General features: G+C 38.6%; 1 protein-coding gene across 3 annotated transcripts in view; it reads left to right on the top strand.

Annotated features, from left to right (window-relative positions):
• adra1aa (adrenoceptor alpha 1Aa) overlaps nt 1-25,413 on the top strand; it is a 30,549-nt gene extending 5,136 nt beyond the window's left edge. For all 3 annotated transcript variants that reach the window (XM_067414440.1, XM_067414439.1, XM_067414438.1), the window contains 2 exons: nt 7,090-8,859; nt 21,087-25,413. In XM_067414440.1, coding sequence (XP_067270541.1) covers nt 7,935-8,859; nt 21,087-21,622 — 1,461 coding nt within the window. In that variant the 5' untranslated portion in view covers nt 7,090-7,934 and the 3' untranslated portion in view covers nt 21,623-25,413. The remainder of the gene's footprint in view (nt 1-7,089; nt 8,860-21,086) is intronic.
• Nucleotides 25,414-27,556: the final 2,143 nt, after the last annotated feature.

Raw genomic sequence — 27,556 nt, 5'->3', positions numbered from 1 at the left:
TGAACTAGTGACTGATTTCAGCCCGCAGCTTCTGTGTCTATTTAGTGTAGGGGGCGGAGCTTAATATTCTAGATCAATTTGATTGAATGGAATCTGATGAGAAGCTGAAGTGCAGAGTGATGTCATCAAAACCATGGATCCTTATTGGTGGAAGTGAGAGGCTGTACGTTTTGAATGCTTATATCTTCAAAATGTTTGATTTGAGAGTGATTAAACGTTTACATTTTTTGTAATCATCATACAAAATCGCTTCGTTTCAGAAGACTTGAGATATACCAGTTGAGTCATACTGAATGATTTGGCACTTCATGGACCTTACTGACTTCTATTGCATAGTCACTTAAAACCCTCAAAAAATTATAATAATAAAAAAGAAAGAAAATAAACATCAAATATAATTTGTTTTCTGCAGTTTAAAAGAGGCTTACTAGATTGAAAATGGTAACATTTATTTATATTTGGATGATTTTAACTCATTAACTTATTTAATGATAATACACTCATTTATAACAATAAAACTAATTTGTATGTTTTAAATCAGTTAAAATGAGCTCTTATAGGTAATTGCAGGTAATTTAGTATAGTTTTTTTTGACATGAGACAAAAAAAGTGACATGAGGGTAAGTAAATAATAGAATTATCATTTTTGGGTGAACTAATTGCTATGATAATTTTATGTACGATTAACGATTTAACATGAGAATATTATATAAAAGTTTGACTGCAAATGAAAAACAAGCCTAGTAGCGCTTAGGCTACTATCAGAACAATTTTAACCCTTAAATGCATGACTGTTTCGCCAAACATTCTTACATATTCGGGTCGTTAACGAATCTATATTTAACATGGATAGACCTGTACCTGTCGCGATGATATATAAAACTGCTGATGTTAGAGTAACACTTACAGAAGAATAAAATAAAACCTATTTCGTTACCTTTTGGAGCTTGGAAGTGTTCAGTTTGAGCAGATGTTTAATACATCATCATCTGTCCTCGTCAGAGTTCGTTTACCAGTATATTCAGCATCTGCCTCATATTCGCGATCTCGAGCATTTTCTCCAAACTCATTTTCAACGTCTTCAAAATCAATATTTTGATCACTGACAGCTTCTTGACCACATCCATCATCAAGAGACAGTGACACTAGTATTTGATTGTGTTTAGTACTTGCTCTCTTCAGTAAATCGCTAAGCCATTTCAAGTTTGCAGATTATAATAATTATCGCTAACGACCCGAGGTATGCATTTAAGGGTAAAAATAAAATGTCTCTTTCAAAAGGCTTATTATAATTATTGGTCTAAGCGTGTGTTTTTGTTCACTTTTTGTGTTTGTGTGCATATTTAATTCTGTTGTACTTATTTTTGATTTTTTAGTTGTTCAGCACAGCGGTCAACTCTTGTTGTTTTATCATGCTTTATAAGTAAACTGAGATTGCATTAGAGCGAAATGTGCTTTAGTACTCGCCGGTTTCTCTATTTTTTTGCTTGCTGAGGTGATGAGCTGTTCTGTCGAATTGATTCTTGTGCGCGACCATATGGCTGCCAGTCTGGCAAAGCTCAAGGTTTTTTACTGACGTTAGTGAGAATCATCTGGATGTCAGTTTTATTTACGGTATGCCGGTGGACTGAAACAACAAGTGCTTCAGTTGCGTCCCTCACCATAGGCGAAATCTAGGAGTCTTCTCAATCAGATAGAGCGGCGCTCATTAATATGTATAACTCGACTGATAGCAGCTCAGGAGAGACCGGCACAGGAGTGGACGGTGTAGCGCAGGCAGGAGGGCTGCTGTGCAATGCATCATGGCAGCTCAAAGCGAGCCAGCTGAGGCTCTGAACAGCTGGTCTGCCAGCGTGGAGCTCCACGGTGAGGCCCAAAGGTCAGACGCCGGTTGCTGTCGTGATGGGGAGATCAGAGACAGAGAGACCGTCAAATGAACGCTGAACTCTGCAATCTCATTCCTTAGACTATTATTATCACGCTGAGTCTGGCGAAAAGGACTGGATTATGTTTCTCTCGCCTGGTGGATAATAAGGCAGTTGCATTTAGAGGAACAGAGGAAATGAATGCTGGCATGCACAAAAAAGAGGAGGGGAGATAATGCAACAGGATTAGTGATAAACACATTTTTCAAAGCAACATGAAATCAAATGTGAATGTCACCGGTCTTATTGTGCATGATTCATCTATGCATTTTATTTGTTTGTTTATTTATATATTTCATTCATCAAAATGCAATAAATTTCTCTGACAGTGAAGTTCTGCTGATATAAGTCCAGGTGGGTGGGGAAAAAAAAAAGCAATCTTTTCAGACCACAATATACACAGACAAGTGAAATTGTGAGCTATAAAGTCAGAATTGTGAAAAGCACTACATAAATGTAACAAATGTTATTATAATTCCTAAACAGAACCCAAAAGAAAACACGTCTTTGTGCCAATCCCGTTCAGTGTTGCACCAGTATGTGTGTGTTGTGTCTCTGCACCAGTCGTACAGCTCGTGTTTTCTAAAGCACAGTTCTCTGTCGAGTTGAGTGCAGCAGGAGTAATTTTGTGTCCTAACACCTCCGTAGTGTCCAGCCAGCAGCGAGAGTCACCTCTGTGCCTCATTAGCCTGGAAATCAGATCAATATTCTGACTAATGTCGGAAACGCGAGAGCGTCTGAGTGGGAGTGTTAAGCTTGTGTGCATTTCTCCTCTCAAAGTTAATTGATAGAGTCACAAACGGATGGTATGCCATCTCATTAGAAGTAATTAGTGTCAATCTGGAAAAAATAATAGAGCAATGAAAAAGAGCTTTTTTTCAGTTTTAAATGAAGCATGTAAACGGTTTATGATCAGGGGTTTGCTGCATGTGTGTCACAGCTTTGCACAGCTGAAATTATTCTGTAGAGGCGGCAAAAAATATTAATATTTCTGTCTGTCGGATTCTGTTCGTGCCGTTTGGCAGAACAGTGGTTATGGTAGAAGAATGACAGAACAGAACAGAAGATTTTAATTTCTGAAAGGTCAGGAAGCCAGAAATCTTTCAAACGAAACAAAGAAATATGTCTTTGTTGAAAGACACAGAAAAAAAAAACATGACAAAGGGATTTTGTTGTGCAGCTGAGGGATTTGCCTGAAATCATGAGTTATTTGAATGTTATTAAATATGTTTTCTTACTAAGCTTTTTCCATGTCTTATGGCAAGCAGCAAGCATTGGCTTGATTAAAGTGGGAATTAGAAAGCATAAAAAGTGCCAAAAATAAAAGCATTCTCTGATTTTGAGGCAGCTTGTGTTTTTGCCCAGTGGGTGCGTCTTTTTCACAACCGTGAGGTAAAAAAAAAACCAAAAAAAAAAAACCTGTTGCTGTTTCAGTTCGTTCTAAACCGGCCAGAGTCTCACAGGACACGATCTTGTTAAAACCATTGTGAAAGGTTGTTTTCTGCATCTGTTGCTTTCTGTGCCCAGAAACACTCACTTGTTACATTTTCACAGACTTGTTGTGTTTATTGTGCTCTTGCATATTTTAACTGTCCAACTTGTAGATTTTAAATATTGATAGAAAAAGTTGTTGAAAGCTTAGTGATGGTGATGATAAAGTCATGCACACATGGTGTAATTTTTGGCTTTTTTCTTTGGGTGGTGGTATTTATCAAAAAGTATTCAGAGGGAACCAGGTTGATGCTAACTTCTGGGTTGGCCTACAAAAACGTGTCATCACTGCAACACAATATAAAGCACCTTGTCATAAATGAAGTTTCAATACAATTTCCTTTACCATAATAAATGTCATTATATAACGCATAACACTATTATCGTCTTCGTCAGGCTGTTTGGTTACTGTACCTTTAAAGCGGGCATACATTGAGAAATGAAATTTTCCTTGAACTTTTGACAAATCATATTATTGACATTATATATATGGTCATCATACTGTAAGACTATCCTGTAAGTTTCAGATCTGAAAACGTCCTTTTTAGGCCAAAAAAAGCTTTTATTATAATCAAGCCCAGAGAACGACTTGTGTGTAACGTCTATGATAGGTGAAAGACCGCAGTGGTCTTTCTTTTACGAAAGACCACTGTAAAAAATTTAGGGTGGTTTTTGTTGGTTTAACTTAAAAAAGTAAGTAACCTGGTTGCCTTAAAATTTTGAGTTTATTGAAATTAAAAATTTGAGTTGATACAATGAAGGAAATTAGTTTAATAAATAGAAACTCAAAATATTTTTGTATCTGAACCACATAAAAAATATGATAAATCATGAAAATAGCACAATTTGGCATGTTTCACTGCGTCATCAGAAATAACACACACATAATTACCCAATATGCTTACAAAATCTTTTAATAATATTTTGATAAAGGTTGTCGAATCTCAAAAAATGTTCATTGTATTAACTCAAAATTTTAATTTCAATGAACTCAAAATTTTAAGGCAACCAGGTAACTTTTTTTCTAAATATTTTTTTACAGTGTACAGGAGGAAATCAACACCTACTTCATTATTTTAACTTTGGCCCTGCCCACTGGTGAGATGATGAGGAGAGAAGACATGATACAGAATCACTGGCCAAAAAAAAAAAAAAAACATTACCTTCCAAAGGATCCTAATGCTAGGAATGTGCTTATTTATTGTCAACAATGTGAATGTCTCAGTTGAGCAATATTTAGTTGTATTCGGTACATTTCATTGTTGATCACTGCATAGATCAAATTTCGAATTTCACAAATGGCTTTACAAAATTTCGGCACAGGCTTTACGGACAGACTTTTATTATATGGACTCAACAGTAATGCCCATAGACAGTAAAAGAAATGGACAGAGCTATCCCATTGACTTCAACAGCGGAAAGTGAGGTCAGTAAGGAGCACTCACTTCCTGATGGCTGAGCGAACTGCAGAGGCGTGAGATCCACGTAGATGTGACGTGAGCCTCCTGTCTGACAGCTGTAGGTCTTCTAGTAGTTGTGGAAAGTGAAATCTGAATCACGTTGTTTAAATATTTTCTCCCGTTGCTTTTGACTCACTATCGGCTTATCCCCATTCTTCCCCCTTGATTTTATCAGACTTTATGTCTCCACGTCCCCCCGACTGCCTCATAGACAGTTAAAGATTGCCTGCGAGTGTCTCCTCAGGTCTATATGGTAATTTCTCAACTGTGCGACAGAGTCGTGTTGGTTATGACGCAATCGTTAGCCTATTTTTACAAAAACAGCTTCTACGCGGCGATAGTGTAACATACAAGGTAACGGAGCCTTTTATGCATTGTCGTGTTTCTTTAGAAATAAACAATGGACAAATGGAGTCTTTAAACGCCTCAGATGTAAAGTTATTCACTGTCAAAGTGACTCAAAAATGAATGGGAGTCAATGGGATGCTAACAGCAGGTGGTGGCTTGGTTAGCAATGGCCGCCCCTATGGGTGGAACGCTTTCCGAGTGATAGATTACCCCCTTGGTAATGCCACACTGTGGCGAGGTTGGCGAGCGAGAGTCCTCTTGAGGGAGCCCAGAGGGATAAAAGGACGAGCGACACCAGTGAAGGATGAGAGAGGACCAGGCCTGGACTCTAAGTTTTGTTTTGCTTACGTTTTATTATGTGTGTGCAGGCATCCCCTCATCTCAATCATGCACTAGTCTCGCTCGCTCGCCCACCTCACCACACACACACCATGCAAGTAACTGGAAAACACATGGGATCTGTGACCAGTGATTTCTGATATGTAATGATTCATGTACAGTCTGTTCTTTGTCTGTGTCCGTAAATTAAACCAGTGACTAAACGCTCAACTTCACATTCTTTCTCTTAGTAGGATAAAAATAATCTGTTATTTAAACTGTGATTAAATTGTATATAGTAAGCAATCAAAGAACGTTCCCTTTACAATCATTGGAGCTGTCAATCAAACAGTGCGAGTTTATCAAACAAGTTCTGGACTCATGCACTCCCGTAATAATCAACAAATCTCTTATTTACATTGTGTTTGCACTGTTACAAGATCCTGCATTCATGCGCTCAATCTGATCGGCTACAACACTCATCACTGAAACCTTTCATGACACGATCTGAATATAATGCAACAGATCTAAATATAATTCCATAGATCTGAATTGAATGCCATAGATCTAAATATAAAGCCATATAGCTAAATATAATGCTATACACTTTTTTTAATGCAACACTTTTCACGATTAGTTAACCTTGAGAGCTGTAATAGTAAAAAGTGAAAAAAGTTTTCGAGAGAGATCCACATGTAATAATTATTTCATATGGAAAGAAGTGAGCCAATCACATCAGTGGGTGTTTACACTGAAGTCTCACAGCAGCCAATCACAGGAGTGGGCGTTTACACTGAAGTCTCAAAGCAGACACGCCCTACAAACAAAAAATGGCTTTTTTTTCTCAATTATGGGGAAAGAAATATGTCAAAATCACACTAACATTATAAGTGCACCCAAGGAAACATTATAAAACAATAAGAATGCAGTTCATGACCTGTATTTATGAACCTAAGATTCTCTATAAAAGGAACTCTGATTAAACTGATGCACTGTTTTTGTTCACCAAGTCTGAATATTAAACAGGTGTTAATACAGTATGTAAATGTGGGTGGTCATATGTTAATGAGCTCACTGTTTAACACGTAATTTTGAACCGTCTTTGCTTATATCTAAATGTTCTGAAACGAGAAGTTTGCATTGTGAATGTAATGACTACATAATCTTTGATTTTGACGGCTTTGTCGATATTGGTTATTTGTCTTGTACTGCCTAGGGAAATGTGGCTGATCATCATTAGTATTAAACAGTGACCATTCATTTGATTTTGTCCCATTTGATTTTGTTTGACATCACAGCAAATGAATCATTTCAGGAGAAGCATTTGTTTCTGTGAGCATCTCTCATGGAGAGAAATCCATTTGTAGGTCCTTTATCGGAGGAATATGAATTAATGAATCTATATATCATCCACTGGAATGGATTCATAATTTTATGCCAAATGATTGCACACTTCATTATGATGCATGAGCGATGGCTTAAAAGTTCCCTGTCTGATAAATGAACCCACTTCACTGATAAAACTCCACTTTCTCTCTGTTTTCCAGGGTTCAACAGTGTTCAAACCAAACCAGCATGGCTGCATTTTGACCAGATCTATTCTGATTGAAGCCGTTCACCCAAAATTTGTGTGACTCACCAAGAACTGCTCTTCAGCCAAAAATATCTCCTCAGCACATGCCAAAGTGCTTTAGCTTTGTCCTTGTTATCCGCTTTGCAACTTCAGTGACACCAGCCAACGCCGGGCAGACTTTCAGTGTGAATCTACGAGTGACCTCCAGAGCCATGAGTGTTTCCAGCCATCGCAGATGTGCGCAAAAAGATGAGAGCCCTTTCTGCACAACGTGTGTTAAAACATTTACAGTGCTTTATGAATGTGCAAAGCCAGTTGGAGTTTCGCAGAGCGGTTTGACACCTTCACACATCGATGCATTGATGCACATCTAAAACAGACCGCTCATGCATCAAACCTGATGCCTGGAAAGTACTGACAAACATATTTTGTACCTGAATAGATCACACAAATAGCAACAATGCCTTTCATATTGTTCTGTAAGATGTTGCAGCTGCACATGGTTATGAACATGTCAAAACATCCTTCGAATTTATGACTTTGTAACAAAAGAATCTGCTGTTCTTCTCAGCATAATATGTTTAGTTCCCCATGTTTGTTTCTTCACCCACAGCGATTTTTCCGCGAACATGCATCATTAAAAGCCCATCTAGGGCATTGAGAAATGACAAAGCTTAAATTTCATCATGTTCCCTCATAGCTCTACTGGAAATACCCCTATTTTCTTGTACCACGGCAGTTTTTTTGTGGAGAGAACCCGATATTAAGGTGAAAACTGAACTAAGTTTGCCAAGTGGCTCACAATCAGACCATTACTAAATGTCTGGACGTCTTGAGCACATGGTTCCCCTTAAAGACAACATGGCCCCAGAGTCATTCTCCAAGAACTGTAGCAACTGCAGCCAAGTTCTCACCCCGGAGCTGAACGTCATTAAAGCCGTCGTTCTGGGAACGGTGCTAGCGATCTTCATCGTTTTTGGCGTTCTGGGCAACATCCTGGTTATCCTCTCGGTGGTTTGCCACCGTAATCTACGCACAGTTACGCATTACTTCATCGTGAACTTGGCGGTTGCGGACCTTCTGCTGAGCTCCACGGTTCTTCCCTTCTCCACGGTCTTTGAGATGCTGGGTCGTTGGGTCTTCGGACGGACATTTTGTGATGTTTGGGCGGCCATGGACGTCCTGTGCTGCACGGCATCCATCATGAGTTTGTGCGTGATCTCGGTGGACCGCTATATTGGCGTTAGCTATCCTTTGCAGTACCCGTCCATCATGACTGAGCGACGGGCACTGTTTGCACTCATTGGCCTGTGGGCTCTATCAATCACCATCTCCATCGGACCTCTTTTCGGCTGGAAGGAACCAGCGCCAGAGGATGAATCCATATGCAAGATAACAGAGGAACCCGGCTACGCCATCTTCTCCGCGTTGGGGTCCTTCTACCTCCCATTGGGCGTGATTCTGTCAATGTATTGCCGGGTGTACGTGGTAGCAAGGAGGGAGACTCGAGGACTTATTAGTGGACAGAAAACAGAAAAGTCCAATCACACCACGGAGGCCGTAACCTTGCGGATACACCGCGGGAACGCGACAGTTTCCGAAGACGAGGCCTTGCGCAACCGGACACACTTCACACTACGTCTGCTCAAGTTCTCAAGAGAAAAAAAGGCCGCTAAGACCCTGGGCATCGTGGTTGGATGCTTTGTCCTTTGTTGGCTTCCGTTTTTCCTGGTTCTTCCGATCAGTAAGTGGCTTACTTTTTACATTTTATTATAGGCAAATACCTGCTTTTTGGAACTGGAAATTTGAGCCAAAAATGCACTTGTAATGTCTTCGACATGAAAGACCTCTTGTAAAAAAATTAATCATTTTTGGCTGTAGGAAAAATGAGCCATGTATTTCAGTTTTTGACTTTTGTTCTCTATTTAAAATGTTATTTTCTCAATTAGACCTTTCTTACTTACATTAAACAATGTCACACCAATGACGCGTTTAAATAAACCACATGGAAAATAAATTAAACTTAAATTAGTAATATTTTGCAAAACCCATGTGCACTGTTTGAACAGCCCCCCTTTTTCCGTCTTCTGAACTTTGACATTGGAAGTATATTTCCACTGCTTTTGTATTTTTCAAAACACGTTTTTAACATTGATAAAATCTTTGAAAAAGTGACAAGTTTTCTTGTGAAATAATTGATATGAATTATTCTGTTTTACTCTTTTCGCAGTTTAGCTTTTTTCACAATATGCAAGCCATTACAGTGTGAAAATATTTAATGAGGTCTTTTATATGATATTATTCTTCCCTATTTGTGAAAGTTTGTCCTAATTTTTAGAATGACCCTTAAAAGAGGCAATAACCTGTTTAGCAAAAACATGGCCTGGTCTTTTATTTCTAGAACATGCATGTGTATTATCTGAAATAATTATGAAATCATTTTTGTCTGATTGTATTGGTGCCTGATGTTACATTGTGTTTATGAATTAAAAGCATGGAAAAGTTTATGAGATTTCGACCTTTCCCTGTTCAGATTGATAGGAGTTGTGTACTGCGTTTCCAAGATGGCCACCAACTTACCTCAAAAAAGACTTTGTGAGTGGACAGTGTGGTTTAAATTTAGCCTAGAAATCTAGACGCACCCTAGCGGCAGCAAATCTAATCTGCCCACGAGTGTCGTCTAGCAACTCTCAATACCCTTCTGAGCTGTAATCCCCTAACTCTTGTCGGGCCAATCACATCGTGTATAGAGTCAGTGGGCGGGGCCATAATGACAGCCGAGCTGCGCTTGCGTGCTTCTAGTAAACACAGCTGGCGAACGGCGGTCTTTCGAATCAGCTTTGACCGCGACTCTGGAAGACTTGGAGTTAAGCTTTTCTCTGAGAAAAGAACAAAGAACGGCACTGAAGTCATTCTTAAAAAGGGAAGATGTGTTCAGAGTTTTGCCGACCGGATACGGTGAATGTTTAATCTATCAGCAAGCTCTGTTTCACCTTCGTTGCTCTGGTTGGTGTAGCGCTATCCTATCACGTGCAGAGGGAGTATGAAAGACAACCGTTTATCCGCCCCTCGGATTGAGCTGTCAGTGGTGAGTTTCCAGACCAAACATCTTGACGTGGGTCTGGCTTGTCAGGCTAGTTTAAATTACTATAAGATTGAAAATCATTCTTTCTTTAGAGATTCTGGTTTTCACTCTTTTCCTTCACAGTAATACGTTAACAGACACGCACAGGGACATTTTTAGGCATCCTGTCTGATATTCAGATACACAGAGATTTTTCCAAGTGAGACATGAAAATAATTACCTCAAGTTGGTAACATGTGTACCATGTGGTGAGTAAACACATTTCTAGCATTAGGATCCTTTGGAAGGTCCTTTGTAGTCCATCCTGTATTTCACTTCTCTCCTCGTCATCTCACTAACACGCCAGTGGGCGGGGCCAAAGTTACAGTGATGAAGTAGGCGTTGATTTTGGACTAACAAGGAAGTTTTCAGTTCTGAAACTTACAGGATATTCTTATTGTTTGATGACCTCTTATATGTCAAAAGCTCAAGGAAAACGGGATTTCTCAGTTTATGACCCCTATAACATGCATTCGCAGGGTTCATCTCGCAATTTTAGCCTGTATACAGATCGAAAGATTCAACTCGCTTGTGGCTCTGCAAATCTTGAAGTGCATTTGAAGTGTTGGTTGTGCCAGTGGTTTAAAACATGTTTGTTTAAACCTTGGTTTAGAGCATTCTCTCAGACAACAGGGTCACGAGTGTTTACGCAGTATGTTTGGCTCCAGAAATGAGTTTCACAGAGAGTCAGAACAATCAGTAATTCCCTTAATGCACAGCAGAGCTTCTCGGGTTCCCTTGATATGAATTTTAGCTGTTATTATATTTCCCACCCACACAAAAGGGCTCATGTGAGACCTTTCGGTTCAAGGTCAGTCCAAGTTAAACCACAAAATAGAGTCTGTTCGGTCAGGAAAATACAGAGAATCCAGTAAACGGTATTATTGGAAGGCTAATGCAAACAAAAAGCTTAGTTTCATGAATCTGTGGTAAACGTGGGAGTCTGTATACTCAAAAGGACACCAAAATGATTATGAATCTGCATGTAGAAGGAAACCTTGCACGATGATTTGCATGATACTAAAACGCTTGCTAATTAACTGGTATTAAATTACATATAATAAAATGTTAAATAAAGCTCAGGGGATTCAATGACCTTATCAGCATGACTCAGTCCGATACAAAAAACACATTTGTAGTAGCAGTGAAATCTAACACACTGCGTTCAATAGGAAAGTTGTTCGTGTAATGTTACGGTGATCGATGCGACTCTATTTTTGCATGTGTAGCATCTCACGAGAGACATTTTGCATCCAGAATTAAGTCGCATTTTAATAAGTGATAATTAAACACAATGGGTTAATTGTTTCCCCAGTAAAGTAATTACATGCTATTTTCATCACAGAATCCACTGGACGCCCAGAGCAGAAATGCTTCATAGATGCTGTGTGGTGGAGACATGCTGTATGGTATATTATCCTGGGGATTTTGACAAATGTGGGTATTAGGTTGAAGAATTTGCCCTTTGGACAGACATTCTTCCCTTTAAATCTTCTCTTGATGCTTCCAAAACAGTTGCAGCAGTGAAAAGAGAGTCATTTGAGTCTCAAGAACATCCACTGCATTTAAGTCAGTTTGATAATACTGCAGGAACACAATGACTTATAACAGCAACCATGGGAAAAAAAGCAGTTTACAAAATTATTATTGCATACTCAATAGGTATGGATTACTCTAAATTTTAGGAGTCTTTATAGGAGTCAGTATGCAACCACCGGAGAGAACACCCTAGCAACCGCATAGCAACAAGGCAATGATTTTTGCATGGGTGAACACTTATTTTCAGGGCCCGAGCCCCGATGATGCAAGGAACTGCTCTGATTATTATTTCTTCAATTGTAAACATTTTCTGCAGGATATGAGTACCATATAATTTTGAGATTTAGATAAAGAGTGCCTTTGCTGTCATAAAACAGTGACTTGAAGTCAGTTGTTAATTTAGTATCATTCAGATACTATTATAGTTTGTATTAATATTTTAAATTAGTTTTTTCTTTTATATTTTCCATCACCATTTTAGTTTTAGCTAAATTTTAGTTAAATTTGCGTTTTTAATGCCTATATAGTTTTTATTAATTTTTATTTTAGTACACCAGTTTAAACTCAGTGAAAATTAGAATGTTTTTATTATTTTAGTTATAGTTTTAGTTTACTATAACTGCTTAATGTCTGCTTAAATGTCAATTAAAAACACCAACAACAAAAAATACGGTTTAACTGTAAAACTTAACTTGTAGCATATTTTATATTTTTTATTTGTTCTATGCATCCCTAAAAAGCACAGATCTATCTCTCTCTCACACACACACAATTACTTTTATATTAGGAACAATAACTGCTCCACTGAAAAAATGGCTTTGAAAAAAATGATGAAATTAAACAAATGTTACAAATAATTATTTGGCAAGTATTTCTGTTTTATGACTGTTTTTTCCCTTCATGAATTTGTTTTATGAACAAATCTGTAGGTCTATATGTATACTTGTGCTGTTTGAGAAAATTAATAATATTTAAAAAAAAAAATCAATGATAAATGAACAAAAAGACAACACAATAACAGTCAGTATTATTAAGTATTCTGCGGTTAAATGTTAAAAGAACAAAATACCTCCAATATATACAGTCTGTGTGTGTGCGTGTGTCATGTAAACTAAGCGTAATCTGCAGTGAAGTCACAATCGTATTGCATTATGGATCTATGGAGGTCTATGGATCTGCCTGAAGGGTACACTCGCTCCCTCAGTCAAACTTGAGGGATCGAGGGACTATCTAAATACTCTTCACTCGGCCACTTGAAGTTGAACGCATTTCAAAATGGCGGCTTTAGTCCCATGAGGGGAAGTGTTTAGGGCAGTTTGCGAGTTCATGTCTAAAAGTTAAGTTAAACGCAGCTTTTAGATAGATTGCCAATCTATGTTGGCAATGATGGAACTTGTGGCCACATCGCCCAATGCTTTAGGGAAACGAATCCCTAGATGTCATCTCCTAGCCGAGTCTGTTTCAGGGTTGTTAGTGTATGAACGAGTTCTCTTTAGAGACTCCTAGAGACTTGTGCTGTGTCTGTTTCCAGTCTTGTCTTTTAGAGAGTGTACACCGCCGTATACCGTAACGTGTGCATAAGCCCTCGGTCAATCTTTAACATTGAATTCATGTCATGAAATTCTCACGTGGCACAAACTCTCTCTTTTCTCTGATCATCTGCCCTGACAAGGAGCCATGGGGAGTGAGGCGGCAGGTACCAAACTGCTCAGGCTGAAAAAAAATTAAATTGAAAACGAGCTCAGTCATCCTGTATTTTTGGAAGCATTTGCACAGTGGAAGTTTAAAATGCAGTAGGGATCTGTAAGGCTTTAATAAATAATAGGCATCAGTATCTACTGTGGTTAATATTACATTAGAGCTAATATTAAAGAGCAGCGGGCTTGACATTAAGAAAAGCACAGGCTAATGTTTTTAAATCTACAAGTTTTTGAGAGCAGTCAGATCATTCTCAAACAGTCTCTGAACAGATAAGTCACATTATTTGATAGATTTAACTTTAGTAATACAAAAAGTGTGATAATATTAAATATGTTTTAATACTTGTTATTGGAATATTAGCCACTACATCTCTGCATTCATTTTAATGGGCTATAGAATATTATAATAAAAAAATATTATAATAATTCAACAATTTTTTTAAATGTTATATATTTGTTATTTTATATTTTTTATTTATTCATGGTATGATAATTAGTGTTATTATCACTAACTAAAACTAAAACATAAATGCATTTTTTTATATAATTTAATAAACATTAACTGAAATACTTATATTTCAACATTTCTATTTTTTTGGTTAGTGTAAGTTAAAGTACTAAAATCTCTAAAAGTAAAACTTAAAAGCTATATAGACATATAAATGATCAAAAACTCAAAAAATTGACATATATACACTATATACAAACAGAAAAACTAACTGAAAATAGTAACAAAAATAGTATATCAAGGCCTATACTAAATTCCACTTCCTCTGACATTTCTACTCAGATCTTTCAGACTTCATATTTAACATATATTTCATATGTATCATATTTGAGGATGAGATCATACAATTATTTTTTACTAGATGTGAATAGACACAAGTTATTCTTACAATTGAGCAGTATAAATTAGTCCTAAGGTCACTGGTTCATTTATATAACAATGCATTAAAAAATCATAGGTGAATTTTTTTTATTTTTTTCTTAGCCAAAAGTACAAAAATATTGAGTGGTGTGGTGCGGTGCAGTGATATAAACTTTCATGAGGCTGTTATTAGTAAATTGTGCACTGACCTTCAACCATTTAACATTTTGAGTTTGAGTTTCTATTGAATTTCTATTGAAATTATAGAAGCATGTGCACTACAAACAGCAGAGGGTTGTGGATATGGATAATGATACCAACTTGTACTTTGCAAGGCTGTAACCCCATATTTAGGATTGGAGAGTAATAGTTTAAACTTGTAAACCCTTATATGAAATGATTGTGAGTGGTCATTTTTATTAAGGGTAAATAACACACACACACACAGTTTCTGCCAGTCTCTTATTAATCTTGAGTATCTATAGTTGATCCTTCAAATCTCCGAAGAGTCTTTGGTTTTTTCATATTTATAAAAGACAGATACGCCGTACTGATTCTTTCCGAAAACAGCCGAGCTCATGCAGGCGTGCAGTTGGCTGAGCTAAAGAGTCACGAGTGCACACACATTTCGATTCACTATACATTCGTGTTCACATTATATATGATTGCCAACAAAACACAGACATTTGATGCAGTTTCATAGACTGGGTAAACCCAGCCTGATCTACCGGTGATTTGATTTCGCCCGGCGACTCAGCCTGGAAACCTGTACATTTATTTCTACTGCTTCTGTTACACTTTTGCGGGAACCAATCACAGGCTGGCTTATCCACCTGGTGCACTATTGGCAGGTTTAACATGATGACGGATATAGAAGCGTTGGGTCGTTGCCTGTTGATCAGGTCTTATTGGATGAAGATTCAAACGGTCATGAATCAGCGGATTGATTCATGATTCGGATCGCGTGTCAAACTGCCGTGACAGTGGCGATCCAAATCATGAATCAATCCGCTGATTCACAACCGTTTGAATCTTTATTTGAGGTTTGAAAACAAACAGGGAAGAGAAGAAAATGCTGAATAAAGTCGTAGTTTTTGTTATTTTTGGACCAAAATGTATTTTCGATGCTTCAAGAGATTCTAATTAACCCACTGATGTCTCATATGGACTACTTTGGTGATGTTTTTATTCACTTTCTGGACATGGACAGTATAGTGTGCAAACACTTAGATACGCTCTTGGACTAAATATAAAATATCTTAAACTGTGTTCTGAAGATGAACGGAGGTCTTACGGGTGTGGAACGACATTAGGGTGAGTCATTAATGACTTTCAAAATTAAATTTTTGGGTGAACTAACCCTTTAAATTGAGCTTTGTCTGGTGATAGCCAGACAAGCAATTTCAATCACTGCCTGTGGTTTCAACTTATGACCGGGAACAAACACACACACTTGCAGAACTCCGTTGCTGCTCCAGAGAAACAAACTGCATCCACTGTTTCCTTAACGCTGGCTGGGTTATTTGGGAAGCTGAACAAGGTTATATTTCCCCCACAACCAGAAACGCACTTTTTTAGTGACATGATTGCTTTTTGTGGTCTAAAAACAAACTGACAGCGCTGCCGACGGCTCCAGTAACCAGAACGAAGCTCGTTGATGCACTCGCTCTGGTTGATGTGTGCACACAATCATCCGGGAGAAGTGCCCATACAAGGAATTATGCCCTTTATGATATCATACAGACAAAAAATATGGATAAAAAACATGGACATAGTGTCTGTGACAAACAGCTAGTGACAGCAGAAGCTATCCACCTGTCACTCAAGTGACCACGCCCTTCATTATGCAGAACTTTAAGGCTTAATATAAACAAATGAGTTATAAAAAAAAATCACCCCCTCACAGTTGTCTTGAAGGGCAAAACTAGCCATGTAAAAAAATAAAATAATTTATAACAGGCTGTAAACATGTTTTTTTCTGCTGTAAAGGTGGGCATTTTAACATGGGCTCAATGAGATTCTGCTGTCTTCTGGAGCCTGTCTCTAGCGGCCAGTCGATGGATCACTTCCGTCTTGGCTTCAACAGAAACTGAGAGGAGGTTGCCGCTTGGTCAGAATGCATGAAATAGCATTAGAACAAAATCAAAAGCTCTGTTTTAAAATGTATAATCAATGCAATACAATGATGATTGAGAGAGGAACAAATAAGCAATTCTCTGAAGCCTGTTGGATCATATTTGATACTCGCATCTTAACAAGATTATTATTTTTTTAAATAACTTGGGCCCTGAAGATTTCAGCATGAGTCATTTTAAATGAAAACTATTGGGAAGTATTGCAGAAATGTTCAGACACAAATGACACAGTTTGCCCAGAATATCCCAGTGTGTACCGACTGCGCCATACGGCCGTGTCAGAGGTCTCGGTGTGTTTACAGAAATTTATGACAGCGCCAGATAAGCCCAACGGCCCTTTCTAATGTAATGATGACTAACAGTCGTTCCAGCAGTCAAGGACAGAGCTGTTATGCGTATCTTATGTGATGCTTCAGCAGGACATGGTGGCTTGATTTAGCGTCAGATGAACAGGAGTTTCGTTCCGTCCTCTACACTTCGTAAAGGGCTTTAAACCACACCTCAGTGCGCTGAGCACATAACTTTTAATGGAATCTGACCTGATAAACAGTCACTTTCATTGCTCAGGTTTTTTTTACGAGAGCCTTTATCCACAGTCGCACAGAAAGTCTCAGGGTTTGACCCGAGGAAACACTTTCCCAAGAAAGCGTTTGTGTTTCAGTCATTATCATTATGGGCTCGGACCAAATCGCTTTTGTTTGCTCATTTTGACTTCCTTCAATTTAATGCGTCATTTAGTCAGATCCACTATTTATATTTCTGCACGCATCGCTCGGGATAGACGGTAGAACATCACGTCATTTATATTTTCCATTTATAATTTCCTCTCTCTCTTTACACATTAAAAAATATTGTGACTCCTGATAAACAATCGTGAGGATGTCATTAACATCTCACAAGATGATCGATCTGTTCATCAAATCGTCTGTCTGTCTGTCTGTCTGTCTGTCTGTCTGTCTGTCTGTCTGTCTGTCTGTCTGTCTGTCTGTCTGTCTGTCTGTCTGTCTGTCTATCTATCTATCTATCTATCTATCTATCTATCTATCTATCTATCTATCTATCTATCTATGTTTTTAATTGTCATGACAATACGTCCCAAACACAAAAATGTTAATGGCTTAATTATCTTATGCAAAGTAAGTAAACTATTCATTTTGAGCTGAAATACAACCTGGTGGACAACTGGTGGGACTGAAATGTAGATGACTAAACTCCAGTTTAACCTCTTCCTCTGTTTAGCCTGCAGATAGTAATGATTAAAGTGTGGCATTTTGAGACTATTCCCACAGCTCTGTCTGTCAGTCTGTGGCTCTCCTTTATCTTACCCTGTGTGTGTAAAAACCCCTCTAGACTCGCTCTTAAAGTGTGTTACGAGACGCTCCAGCTTTAGCTCTCTGGACAGATGCTGCATCTCAAGGCCAGGTGGATTTAGACCTTTTAATTCTTTTAATGGTACAGCCAATGTGGTATTAGAAAAATCCAACGGGTGTGTGACCAGCTAAACGTGATTTGCTTTTCTATGTCTGCCTCCTTTATAACACTGAACAATTCCTTTCCTCTGAATGCTCCTTCTCTGATCATATTGAGCAGGATTTATGATGGCAATTTGAATAAAACTATTAACCTTGATTAACGGAGGAACGCTCCAGCGTGAGATCAGATCAGATGCTATAAAAAGACTTGGCCGGAATTGTGATGCATGACGTAGTTATCTGTCCTGTCACACGGAGACAACGGCGGTGAGAAAGATGCTTTCAGAAGCTTTCACACGTTTTTCTCTTTTCCAGACTTAACCGTTCTCATTTTCTGCTCCTTTTATACTAATTTCAGGTCCCATTAATCTTTCCCATCTCTTTCACAGAATGAAACCATCTTTTTGATGAGCCATACTTTATTTATTGATTGGTTATCCATTATTTTCAGAATCCAGAGGAGTTTTATTGGATGTGGTCACATCACATTTTAAAGGGATAGTTCGCCCAAAAATGAAAATGTTGTCATCACTTTCTCACCCTCAAGTTGTTTCAGACCTGTATGAGTTTCTTTCTTCTGTTGAACACAAAAAAAGATATTTTAAAGAATGTTGGTAATCAAACAATTGACGGCACCCATTGACTTCCATATATGTATACTATTGGAAAAAATACTATTGAAGTCAATGGCTTCTGTCAAATGTCTGTTAAGTAAATAAGTGATGACAACATTTCCATTTTTGGGTAAACTAACCCTTTAAGCAGACAGTGTACAGACACGGAAAAACCTGAAACTGTTATACAGTTTGAACAGACGTACATTTATTTACGTTTTCATACACACTGAAACGTATATTGACAGCACTAATGTAAATTATATACACGTTAACAACTTTACGAAGTACAAATTTGTATGTATTTCTATTTATGAATATTGTGGCATTAATGTTTGTATTCAATTGTCATCTCAATGACATGTTGCATTTATTAAACAGTTTACTCATCTACTAGCCTGACGTGGTCATACTCAATTCTAGTCAGAATATGAGTCTGATGCTCCATTGGGCTGTGATTATGGGGTGTTTCAACCCAACCAGGAAAGCCCTCAGTTGGATAGACCTACAACCAATCAGAGCAACGAAGCGACGCATAACGTTAGTTGTCAAATGTCAATAGAGCTCTACTGCACTGTGTTGCCAAGTCTGCGTTTTTTTTCTGCAGGTTATTTTCCATGTCCACTTGTTGAAGCAACTATTATGTGATATATAGACCCAGGAATGCGAATTTTAGCAGGCAACCTTGCCAAAATAACACACATTTTACCTCCAAACACCTTTTTTTTCCCGGAGAACCCCCCGAGAAGCTAATGTTTAGGGCTAGTAGTTGGCGGATTTTGTTGTAAAAACTTGGCAACCCTGTCTGCACGCGCTGGAATAAACGATCTTTGCCGGTGCTGTAAAAAAAAAAAAAAAGATTTTAATGATACACAGAGTACAACATGATCATCATTTCAGAGAGAAATAGTGAAGATGAATGCAGATACAAACAAGCTCTCCGTTTAGGATTCGAGTAAATATAATCCAAGCCCCTTTGATGACGTGATGATTACGTTACTGTTGATCATCTGTCCGTCATCGTCTAAAGCCCGCCCTGATGATTTCATTGGTCTGAACAGTTTCTGTTCGGGGATAATCACTCCTCTATGGAGCGAGGCCAGACCGAATCGCCCGAGCTCAAGTGTTATGGGCGGGGCTGAGTTCGGCTGGCATACTCATCTACTTAAGAAATAACATTCCGCTCCGTTCGTGACTTCTGCTGTAAACTTATTTTGCAGGATTACTTAATATTTAGTTTGTTAGCTGTGAGACAAAAAAGGCGCTTTCTCCTTTACAGCAACTGCCAAAACCCCCATAAAATACACCAAAACAACATAAAATCACAAAATACATACATTTTATTTGCTCGCTCGCTCGCTCTAATCCAAATCTTTAGAATCGATATGTTTGTGAGGAACAGATCATAATTCAGCCGTTTATTCATCGATCTCTATCTCTATACACAAAAAATAAAAATAATCACTCTCAAAAAGCGCTACGACGATTGCAACATCCCGTGTTTCAGTTGATGTACATTTGAAAATAAGAAATGTGCGCACCTCCACGGAGGGAACATTTTCATGGATTAATAATTTAAATTCTGCTCTGTAGCTCATGCAAAACTATTATATACTGCCAGAGAGGACAGCGACTGCAACAAATCATCATCTGAACGACTTTTTGTACCGCTTTTGACATTTTCCGCAATAAATAAATAATTTTGATAAACTGTCGCCTTTGGCTTGGCTTGCTCAGTTGGGGACACTAAAATTATGATCTAAGTTATTCAACTTATTATACAAATAAAATGTATGAATTAGGTCTTATTTAATTCTATAAACTATAATACTGATCTGCCAACATTGTCGCTATATGATAAATTAAAATAAGCTGATAACATCACTGTTTTCTCCAGTTCGACTGTACAGCCAAATCTAATTTTGTCGCAATATTATCCTGTTTGACACTGTGAAGCTGCTTTGACACAATCGTGATTGTAAAAGCGCTATATAAATAAAGTTGATTGATTGATTGATTGATTGATAAAACTTGTCTATCAGTCATGTTTTTCTTCATAACTGTACATAGCTTTAAGAAATGGTTATGGGTAGGTTTAGGAGGATTAAGGGCTAAAAATATCTTTTTAATGGTATATTGTTACTAAAATTGTCATTTTCCAACATCTATTACGTTTAATTATTTTTTATATTCTGCATAAAATGGGTATGTTTAGGTTTGGGAGAAGGGTTAAGGGATCTATCTTACAGATATCTTTATGATATAAAAAAATTCGGAAATATTCAACGTTTTGTAATAATGTTACGTTTAAATGGTGCCGATACGTCCATAGCATACATTTTAGCATCTATCCAAATGTACAAAAAGTATGTTTTGTCTTTGAATGTTACATATTAATACCTACATATTACCAATGAGACCAGGCTGAATATTTATAACTGAAGGATTTCTGAAGGATCACGTGACACTGAAGACATTTCATGATGCCAGACTAGTAAAATGTCTTTTTGTCTGTCTAGGTTCCATCTTCCCGTCGTACAGACCCTCGGACACAGTCTTCAAGATAACGTTTTGGCTGGGCTATTTCAACAGCTGCATCAACCCCATTATCTACCCCTGCTCCAGTCAGGAGTTTAAGAAAGCCTTCCTGAGCGTGTTGGGCGCACGCTGCCTCCGCAAGAGATCCCCGCCGTCCCACCCGCTGTACCAGAGCCACAGTCCACGGCACGGCCAGTCTCAGATCCTTGGCCTGACGACCCGTGACAATCCATCCCATCTGAGCCCGTCCTCTTCCTTAGTGCTGTCCCGCAGCCCTTCCTCCAGGGACGGCCGGGAATGGCAGGCCCCTTCCCGGACCTCATCAGTGGGGACAACCGGGGTCAGCACGGGGGTGAGCGTGGGAGCGAAAGTGGCGGGAATGTGTGGTAAAAACCTGCTGAGGACGTGCTGCTGTGTGATAACGGATTCGCCGCAGCCCGAGCCGCCTGCGCAAAACTCGCTTCCCGTCATCAAAATCCATCAGCTCTCGCTGTGTGAGGACGGGGATGCGGTGTGAAGGAGCAGCACGCTGGGGAAATCACTCTAAGGAGACTCACGCTGGCTGTGATGCCACTTTACCACTCGAGAACACAAACTGATGAACAAAAGCCAGACGCTTTAGATTGAAAAAGATCTGCGCTGGGAACATGGAAAGCTGCTGCAACACTGTTAATGCTTAGTAAAGGGACAGTTCACCATTAAATGAAAACTGCCTTTATTTACTCACCCTTGTGTTGTTCTAAACCTGTCGATTGAGGCCACGTCTTTGAATTTTTCGGTTCAAAACACTTTCCGTCCACACTAGAGTTTTCCAAAAGTTTAACATCCACACTGAAACATCAGAAAACACAGAATTCACACTCCCTGAGATGATATAGACGGAAAAGACAATATGATCATGCTATTCTTCTGGCAGGATCATTTTATGTAGCAAAATATCTCAGCATTCACTGATGCGTCACGGTTACACTCACTCTTTATTATTTGTGACCCGTGCTGGCAAAATAAGTAAAGAAATGTAGTATTTGAGGTTTTCACAAAATGCATTTTGCTCTTCTCCAAATAGCAATTAAACATCCAAAAGCATCTTTATTTGTATCTTTTCTGAGAGGAGTACCTTTCCTTTGTCTTTGTCCGATCTCTCTCTGGCTGACTGACGGATCTGACGCGCGCAACCCCGATATACACAGAATTAGTTTTTTTAAATATCTGTCTCGGCGGGTATTCATGCAAACATGGTCTTATGTGAACGTTTGGTTAACTGTTGGGAAAAAACTGTTTAGTTTAGAGCCATGCGGTACAGTAGATCTTAATATATAAGCTGTCCGTTACTAGCCAGACGTGGTCATACTCAACTCTAGTCAGAATATGAGTCTGATGCTCCATTGGGCTGTGATTATGGGGCGTGTTTCAACCGAACCAGGAAAGACCTCAATTGGACAGACCTACAACCAATCAGAGCAACGAAGTGACTCATTGTCAAATGTAAACAGACAGAGCTCAACTGCACTGTGTTGCCAAGTCTGCGTTTTTTCCCCCGCGGGTTGTTTTCCATGTCTGCGGGTTGAAACGACTATTATGTGATAGATATATAGACCCATGAGTGCAAATTTTAGCAGGCAACCTTGCCAAAATAACACACATTTTACCCCCCCAAACGCCATTTTTCCCCCGGAGAACCCCCCACGAGAAGTTATTGTTTAGGGCTAGTAGTTGGCGGATTTTGTTGTAAAAACTTGGCAACCCTGTCTAAATGGGGTCGACTAAAATACACGATCTTTGCCGGTGTTGTAAACATTTTTAAGAATTTAATGATACACAGAGTACTTACCCAACATGATCATAATTTCTGAGAGAAATTGTAAAGGTGAATGCAGATACAAACAAGCTCTCCGTTTAGGATTCGAAAAAATATAATCCAAGCCCCTTTGATGACGTGATGATTACGTTACTATTGATCATCTGTCCGTCATCGTCTAAAGCCCGCCCTGATGATTTCATTAGACCGAACAGTTTCTGTTTGGAGATAATTACTCCTCTATGGAGCGAGGCCAGACCGAACTGCCAGACCTAAAAAATGTGTGGGCGGGGCTAAGTTCGGCTGGCATCCAGGCTAGTCCGTTACATTAATGTTAATCAAACAATTGTGGTATCATGAGAAATGTTTATATATATAATGTTTATATTAATTACATTTTTTTTTTTTTAAAGGACTTGTTAGGAATATGCACCTATAGGCAGGAGCACAAAATGTGTACACTCTGCTTATTACACACACAGGGACAGCATCACACAAACATTTTTAAATATAAAAAAAATAAAGGGATTCCTTTCAGGAGAAGTGTTCAGTCTTTCCGCTTGCAAATTCCTCCACATAAATAGCGAATCAGTCATGGTGGGAGATGAGACTCTGATTGGTTCATTGCACGTTAAACCCAAAACACACCCATGACTCATTAAGAGACGAGGGACAACCCTTTAAGACCATGTGCTGGGCACATTTTTCCTGTTGTTAAACTATCAAAAGTGGATTCCAACACGCCAGTGTATGTGCGCTTTAAACCATCCACATAGATCGTTAAAACAGGGCCCTTGGTGTTGAAGTGGTGTGTGTCAAATTTGGTATTATTACCAGAGATTTTAAGGTATGGTTCCTTGGTGATTTTGTTTTGGAGCCTTCAGAAAACTTTGACAAAATTTTTCTCAAAATTGACTTTTATTTCATTTAAATGGGTGTAGCTCAGTAATTTCCCCCCCAGATTGAAGGTGAAAATGACATAACTCATTTCTAAAAATGTGCTCATTGCGACTCATTTTGCCAGCACGGATCACATATGTCTGGTTTAAAGCGCAACTGCTCTCGTTTCGCCGCAGGACAGCAAATGTGACTACATTTTCCCTCATCTTTGCAGGACTGCGATATGAGGAGTGTACAAAGTAACATATTTAGCAACTGTGTTAAAGTGAACAGCACACGCACAATACCGGTATAGATACATATCTATCAGTTCAATATGCGCTACATAACTGCCTCACCGTTTTCAAATACTTCAAATAAAAAATTCATCCACTTGAGAGAGAGTTTTCAGAAAACTCTTGTCTTTGTTCCGTCTCAGTGTGGACGGAAGGCCAAAATGGACAGAAACATTTTTTTCCAACAAAAATGTATTAGTGTGGACAAGGCCTGACAGTCAATTAATTAAAACGCATGAAATTTTGCAGCTTCAGCGGAGGGAAATGCATAGTGACTTAACCCTGTAAAGCCTGAATTATGAAATAAATTCTCTGATTTTTTTTAAATGAAAAAGTTTGCATATATGTTTTATGTTTTGTATCATATTTGATACATCAGGCTTTTATGGCTCATGCTGATAAAATATTTAGTTCATAATTGAGGAGGATTTAATCAGAGGCTCAAACTAAGCAAAAATATGCAATTTGGTAATATTTATATGACCAAAAAGTAAGATTAAATTCTGATTAGCTTGTAATGTAACTCAATGAGATCTTTATATAACAGTACAGCAGCCATAAAATGCATATAAATATCAGTCGTCACTCTATATCTTGCAATAATATGTCTTAGAAACATTTTAAATAAATGCTTTTATGACCAATCTCTGTAGCTTTAAAATATATAATGCAATGCAATATAATAAGACATGAACAAATAAACCTTCCTCAAAAGCCTGATGGATCATATTTGAGACTCACATTTAAACATAATGTTCTAAGAAATGATGAATCAAGTAAGTTGCTTCAGTCCAGCAAATGTTCATCTTGAAATATTACTAAATTTTTTAAAGATTTCACAGGAAAAAGACACGTGAACCATGAGCTGAGGGGGAAGTCTTTACATATACTTGCTACAAAAGTAAAAACGATCAATCAGACGACAGAAGCCATGGCATAGAATGTGTGCAACAGGTTTTTCAGCAAAGTTTTGATCATGATGATAAATTAAGAGGCCTTAAAAAGTACAAAACAAATACGCTTTACAAGGTTAAACTGTTCCTCACACAAAGCTACCATGTTCTCCACAAGATGTTGAATATATAACGCACAAGTCTTATGGACTATTTTATGCTGCTTTTATTGTAATTTTTGTCATTTATTTAAGAGCTTAACAACCATGGGCACATTTATGTTTTATGACATGAGCATGAACAAATAGGCTACTGACAGAAACGTCATGTTTGAGTGAAATATTCCTTTAAAAGGAGGCAGTGCACGTGTTTTGTTTGCTTGGAAATTATGGTGGACATCATTCTGCATGGGTCTGTGATGATAAATACCAGCAATTTTTTCTATTATTGTTATTATTATTGAGTGCAGTTATTTTACCAATGTCTGATGAGTGTTATATATATTATAATTTTTTTCGACTGTTCCTCTCTACCAGTTCAGTTTCTGAAATTGCACTACAGTTAAAGGTGGGGTAAGTGCTTTCTGGTATCTGATGTTGCTATTTCAAATCACCAAAACAAACCTGTCCCTGTTGTGATAGCTCCGTCCCACAACACAACACAGGCAACGGCTATGGCACAATCTGCTGTGCCAGCCGGCTGAGGGTATGATGCCATCAATAAGTGAAAGCAATGTGTGTTACTATGGTAATCCAGGTCGAATGTTCAGTGAAAAAGTCATCTTTTACATCCCAAAAACACCAACACAATTCTCACACAACTCGATAGCCCGAACACGACGTCCAACTAACGAATATACACTCCTGAACAAAATCTTAAGACCAGGGGATCCATTGCAAGTTTTACACATTTCGCACTAGTGGATCATAAACGGGTTGTAAGTGCTGCTTCAAAATGCCAAAAGAAGAAACAGGAGCAAGAGACAAAAAATAGAGAGTAGGCAATTTATTGAAAACTGCATTTAAACTCAAACAGGCCGTTCATCAGCTGATCAAAAGTTTAAGACCATAGCCTAAAATAAACGCACAACAGTACTAAAAGTGTCAAAAAAGGACGCAGTAGTGAGTAGCCCCACCGTTCTTGTTGATCACTTCAAAAACTCGTTTCAGCATGCTTGATGCGACTGTTTCCAGGAGGCTGGTGGGAACGTTGCTCCATGTGGTGAAGATGGCTTCACGAAGGGCATCCACGGTCTGGAACTGACGTCCATTTTTGTAAACTTCCCTTGCCATCCATCCCCAAATGTTCTCAAGGATTTAGATCACGGTAACATGCAGGATGGTCCAAAAGAGCAACGTTATTCACCTGGACGTAGTCCTTCCTCAGACGGGCTTTGTGAATTGCAACGTTGTCCTGTTGAAAGACCCAGTCATTACCGCACAGACAGGCCCTCGGTCAAGAGGGATGCCCGCTGCAACAGATCCACATAGCCAGTCGCCGTTTGACGCCCCTGCACAACCTGAAGCTCCATTTTCCCATTGAAGGAAAAAGCACCCCAGATCATGATGGAGCCTCCTCCACTGTGCCGCGTAGAAAACATCTCAGGTGGGATCTCCTTGTCATGCCAGTAACGTTGGAAGCCATCAGGACCGTCCAGGTTAAAAATGTTCTCGTCAGAGAATAAAACTTTCTTCCACTTTTCAATGTCCCATGTTTGGACCTCCCTAGCAAATTCTAAACAGGCAAGTTTGTGTCGTAGGAGGAGACGTGGCCTTTGAAGACGTTTTGTGTTCTTGAAGCCCTTCTCTAGCAGATGACATCTTATGGTTATTGGGCTGCTGTCAGCATCAGTAAGGGCCTTAATTTGGGTTAAGGATCGACCTGTGTCTTCACGGACAACCCGTCGGATCCTGCGTTTCAGTGCAGGTGAAATCTTTTTGGGTCTACCACTTGACTTTTTTGTCCCATAACTCTCAGGATTTTTTAAGAAATGTAAAATGACTGTCTTAGTGCGTCCAACCTCAGCAGCGATGGCGCGTTGCGAAAGGCCTTGCTTGTGCAGCTCAACAATCCTGCCACGTTCAAAGAGAGAAAGCCTTTTTGCCTTTGCCATCAGGAGATCTTGACAGTATGACTGCTTGAAGGACAATGACATGAAAGCCATATTTTTGTGCAGATTTGACCTTTTTATGGCTACGGTCTTAAACTTTTGATCAGCTGATGAACGGCCTGTTTGAGTTTAAATGCAGTTTTCAATAAATTGCCTACTCTCTATTTTTTGTCTCTTGCTCCTGTTTCTTCTTTTGGCATTTTGAAGCAGCACTTACAACCCGGTTATGATCCACAAGTGTGAAATGTGTAAAACTTGCAATGCATCCTCTGGTCTTAAGATTTTGTTCAGGAGTGTATTACAATTATGACAAGCAAACATATATCAGGAGTTGATTGGGTAACACTTTACAATATGGGTGCACTAATGCATTAATTCATGCTTAACTAATGCACCGATAGTCACAATTTATTGTATGAATCATGAAGAACTAAACTATTTATTAATGATCACTGCATCAGCAACTAATGAAGAT

The sequence above is a fragment of the Pseudorasbora parva genome, chromosome 13, assembly GCF_024679245.1.
Source record: "Pseudorasbora parva isolate DD20220531a chromosome 13, ASM2467924v1, whole genome shotgun sequence".
In the NCBI taxonomy this organism is placed as follows: Eukaryota; Metazoa; Chordata; class Actinopteri; order Cypriniformes; family Gobionidae; genus Pseudorasbora; species Pseudorasbora parva.
Note: the sequence above shows the minus strand (reverse complement) of the source record. Positions and strands in the feature narration are given on the sequence as shown.